The 4,651-nt window shown below is 44.5% G+C and overlaps 1 protein-coding gene across 1 annotated transcript; it reads left to right on the forward strand.

Annotated features, from left to right (window-relative positions):
- Window positions 1–1,248: 1,248 nt before the first annotated feature.
- On the forward strand, window positions 1,249–1,668 carry LOC137839150 (uncharacterized). Its single transcript, XM_068648275.1, has one exon. The coding sequence runs from the start codon at window positions 1,249–1,251 to the stop codon at window positions 1,666–1,668; it is 420 nt and encodes a 139-aa protein (XP_068504376.1).
- Window positions 1,669–4,651: the final 2,983 nt, after the last annotated feature.

The following is a 4,651-nucleotide window of genomic DNA, read 5'->3' on the forward strand; positions in this document are numbered from 1 at the left end:
ATCATTGTCGACCCCGCGAATAAAGTTATGCAGAATACAACAAGCTAAAACAATTTTTATCATAGTATTGATATTATAATGTGGCTCAGTCCTGTTGAACATGGGAGCTTTGATGTTTCAAATCCATGATAAAGGTTGAAGTTGTGCTGCTTTTGGTTTTGGGTTTAGTTTAGGGTGTTTAGAATCCTCTTAAGATCTTTCCTAGTCCCTTGCACAAAGCTTGCTCAATCTGTTTTTATAAGAAAAGTGTTTTTCTAAGCAAAGAGAAAAACAACCGGTTGAATCATTGAAATAATCGGTTGTTTGTCACTTGGCTTGTTTTAAGGTTTTAAATATGTTTTTGACTTGGTTAAGTAGCTGCCTAACCAATTCAACCGGTTAAAACGACTTTTCAACCGATTGATTGTGACATTTCATAACAATTTTTTGTAAACCTGTTAATCTGTTTTGGATGTGAATCAAAACTGTTTTGGCCAATAAATGATGTCTATAACGGCTAGTTTTGTGTGCTATAAATATAAACTTTCTTTCAAAACAAAATATAAAAGTTTTATGTCAAACATAGTGAGATTGAGATTGATTTGAAAGAAGATTTTCAAAAGTTTTGCAAGATTGTTGTATAGTTGTGCACTGGTTCAAGGTCTGATCATAAGCTTTCTGATTCCTGTAAACTCAGGTGTAATCTTTTCCTTTCAAGATTCTTGTATTTGATGTTTCATAAAGTTGTAAGTGTGTGTAAAATCTTGTAAAGTCAGAGGTTGTTCTGGCTAGAGGTGTGTGTTTGCAAAGAGGGTGAGTGGTTCTTGTGGTTTCAAGATCACCTCTTTATGGTTGTGTATGTTGTAATTTGTGAGTGATTACTAGTGGAACCCAGTGGTTATTCTGGGAACTGGATGTTTCTCAAGGTTGAGTGAACTAGTATAAAATTGGTTGAGTAAATCTTTCTCTCTAACTCCTTATAATTGTTTGTTTTAATTCTGCTTTTGTTGCTGCTATAAAAAACCGGTTAAAACAAAGTTTCAACCGATTGAAATTCTGCAAACAGTTTCTTAATCATTGTTTGATTGCTTTCCTTGATTGCTTTATCTGTGAATTGTGTTAAAGCTTCATTTCTATTCAATCTTTGCAAAATTATTTGATAAACAATTCACCCCCCCTCTTGTTTAAGCCATTAATTCTTACAATTGGCATCAAGAGCTAGGTTCTTGAAAAATATTCAAGTTCTGTTTTTCTGAAAACTGTTTTTACATGGCTGACAAGTTGCCTTTTGGGGAAGGTGATTCCATAAACAGACCACCACTGTTTCGTGGTGTAAATTACCAGTTTTGGAAGGTAAGGATGAAGATCTTTATGCATTCCACTAATAAGGGTATTTGGGAAACAATTGAAAATGGTCCCTTTATACCTCAAGTTAAAAGAGATGAGGTTTTAATTGATAAACCTTCATTTGAAAGGACTGAGGCTGAAAGCAAGAAAGCAAAGTTTAACTGGATTACTAAAAACATAATAACCTCTGCTTTGAGTTGTGATGGATTTTTCAGGGTATCACAATGTAGTTCAGCAAAGGAGATGTGGGACATTCTTGAAGTCACACATGAAGGAACAAATGATGTCAAAAGGGCTAGAAAGCATGCTCTTATTCAAGAGAATGAGCTTTTAAGAATGTAGAAAGGGGAGACCATATGTGATGTGCAGAAACGGTTCTCTCATATAGTAAATCATTTGATGAGCCTTGGGATGTCTTTTGATAAATAAGAGCTAAACATCAAGATCTTGAAGTGTCTTGATAGAACATGGCAGCCAAAGATCACTACCATTTCAGAATCAAAGGACTTGACATCAATGACAACTACTTCTTTGTTTGGTAAGCTAAGAGAGCATGAGCTTGAGATGAATAGGCTGGTTATCCAAGAGAGTGAGGACAAACACAACAAAGGCATTGCACTCAAAGCTTGCAATCATAAACAACAACAAGACTCAAGTGAGAGTGATGAAGATACCATGAGTCTCCTGTCAAGAAAGTTTAGCAAGTTCTTGAAGAAGAAAAGCCAAGCTTAAAAAGGTACAACTCTAAAAAGCCTAATGATTTTAATCTTAACAAGTACACTTGCTATGGCTGTGATGATCTAGCAGGTGACTTGATCGTTGAAGGTCTCGCCACGTCAAACTTCGTCTTCTACAAGTACGTTCCAACTAGCTCCGAGCGAACCTGCGAAAATACCACAAACGGCGCCTCTAGCGGCCGATTGCACTCCGACGCTCAAGTCAGTAAACAAGACCACCAAAGAAGTATGTACTCAGAATCTCGGCGAGACTCGTGCATTCTGTTATTCTCCCTTTCTCTCTCTCTCTCTCTGTAAAACTAGTCACTTGCCAGTATGAAAACGTACCTTCGCAATGAGCGTGGAACGCCTTTATATATCCTACCGCGTGCCCAAGTTATTCGCGTACGAAGTAACTTAGCGTGTTTCTTTCATTGGATGTCTCGTGCAGCCTCAGCGTGAGTACCAGGTGCGACTTGGACAAGCGCGCATACCAGGCATTACCTATCGCGTGAACGATCACCTCTGTTCTGTCCCATGCATGTTATGGGCTAAGAGAGGTTCAATCACCGACCGAATGCTAGCTCCCTTAGACCACTCTCATGCATGGTACCGTAGAACGCATAACCTCTCTGATCTCTGATACTCTGCCACACGAGGCTCGCATGCAACGCTCTCACCGGGAATCCCCTCTCGTTCCTGGCTCAACTGCGTGTGACACGACGACCGATAAGCCTCGTGGCTCATCTGGACGACGATCGCACATCCCCTCTGATCACCGATCTCCGCCTGACCACCGATCTCCGCCTGGTCACCCTCTTCAAGCCACATCAGCTTCCCTGGCCCACATGTCCCGCTAAGAACGGCCCACGTGGCCATTAGTCGCTGACGTCACCCTAAACCGATGACCGACCGGATCACAAGCCCCCCAGTCTCGAGCTGCGTACTCGTTCTCAGCGAAGAGACTAAGTGCTCGTTCTCGGTGGCCACGTGGCAAGTGACGCCACGTCACGTGCCACATCACGTGTTGTGCTTTAAGTGACGTGACGCTTTCCTTCCCTAATCTTGCGACACGTGTGTGCATCAATGGCTAGCGTGAAACGTCGTTTGCAGTTCCCTTATTCAAAAACTTACGCGCCTCTACTGTTCCATTATCTTCCCCAACACGTTTCTCTGCAACTCTCGAACCCTCCTTCTGCGATTCATCTTCTCCATTCCCAGGCTACCAGAAACCGTTCGCGATCGCAAAAAGGTACTCCCTTTCTTCATCTATGGCATATTTGAAAACCTTCTACCGATTGCATTGCTCAAAAACTGCATTGTGCATACACCATGGGTCGTTTTTTCCTTTTCTGCACTGTACCAAGACCTCTTCTGGTTTTCCTGTGTTTCGTTCTTCTTCCTCTTCGTCGTTTTCATTCCTCTACCCCCTTCGAACCATAGCATTTTGCTCCCTTCGTCTTTTTCTTGTTTTTCATTGATTCCTCACCTTTTTCTTTCTTTCTCCATTGTAGCTACTGACAATGGCTCGCACAAAAACCACCGCGCGCCTTGCCTCATCTTTTGGTGCACAGCCTTCCGCTAGTGCACCTTCATCACCCTCGACGAGTGCGACTCCCTCGGCGAGTACGCAACCCAGGGCGACGCTTCCTCCACAAGGCTACGCGCAGGCGTACCAGTGGGCACCCCTCCATTTGCTTGCCGAAACATCTAACCAGCTTTCCGCCGATCATCTCGCTACTTTGCTGAAGGGCGTTGCGGATGAGCCTTCATGCGCTATCGACAGGGAGGACGACCGAAACTTGGGTGTGCGCATTCCCCCCCCCCCCCCGAGGCATGCCCATATGCGTAGATGATAGGGCCACCAACGGGGTGCCCTTCACCTTTATCTACTCAGCCATCTTCAAGAGCTTGCGCCTCCGCCTTCCCTTTACCTTCTTCGAGAAGGAACTCCTCACTGAGCTAAACGTCGCCCCTTGCCAACTCCATCCGAACGCTTGGGGCTTCATCCGGGCGTTCGAAATCTTATGCAACCATTTTGGGCACCCTCCATCGACCGACGTCTTCCTCTACTTCTTTGAGGCCAAGAACCCGGGTGATAGGTCGTGGGTCAGCTTAAACGGTGTGACAGGGAGGGTGATCTTGGGTTTGTACCAGCAGTCCTTCAAGGATTGGAAGGGCAGATTCTACATGATCACCTCTAACGAGCACAGCCCCGCCCTTCTCGAGGGTTTTCCCCTCTACTGGGTCCCTAAAGTGGAGTTTAGGAAACCCCGAGGCTTGGAGGTCATGGCCCCATACGAGCGCAAGCTGTGCGGCCTCCTCTCGAGCTTGGGCGCCAAATTTGGCTCTTCCACCCTTATCAAGCACGAGTTCGATGCTGAAAAGCTCGAAAAATACATCGGTTTGTCTCCTCTTCCTCCCTTTCACCTGCCACTTCCATGGGCATGCGACCTCGCACTTGTCCAACATACCCCTCATACATGCATTTTCTAACTATCTTTCTGCTTTCTTGAGCCTTTGCATGCTAACCCTTTGCCATGTTGGACTGATGCAGAGATGACTTCTGATAAAGGAAGACGACAGAGGCTGCTCGCTCTAGCCAGGAC

This window comes from Phaseolus vulgaris, chromosome 3, assembly GCF_000499845.2.
Source record: "Phaseolus vulgaris cultivar G19833 chromosome 3, P. vulgaris v2.0, whole genome shotgun sequence".
Lineage (NCBI taxonomy): Eukaryota > Viridiplantae > Streptophyta > Magnoliopsida > Fabales > Fabaceae > Phaseolus > Phaseolus vulgaris.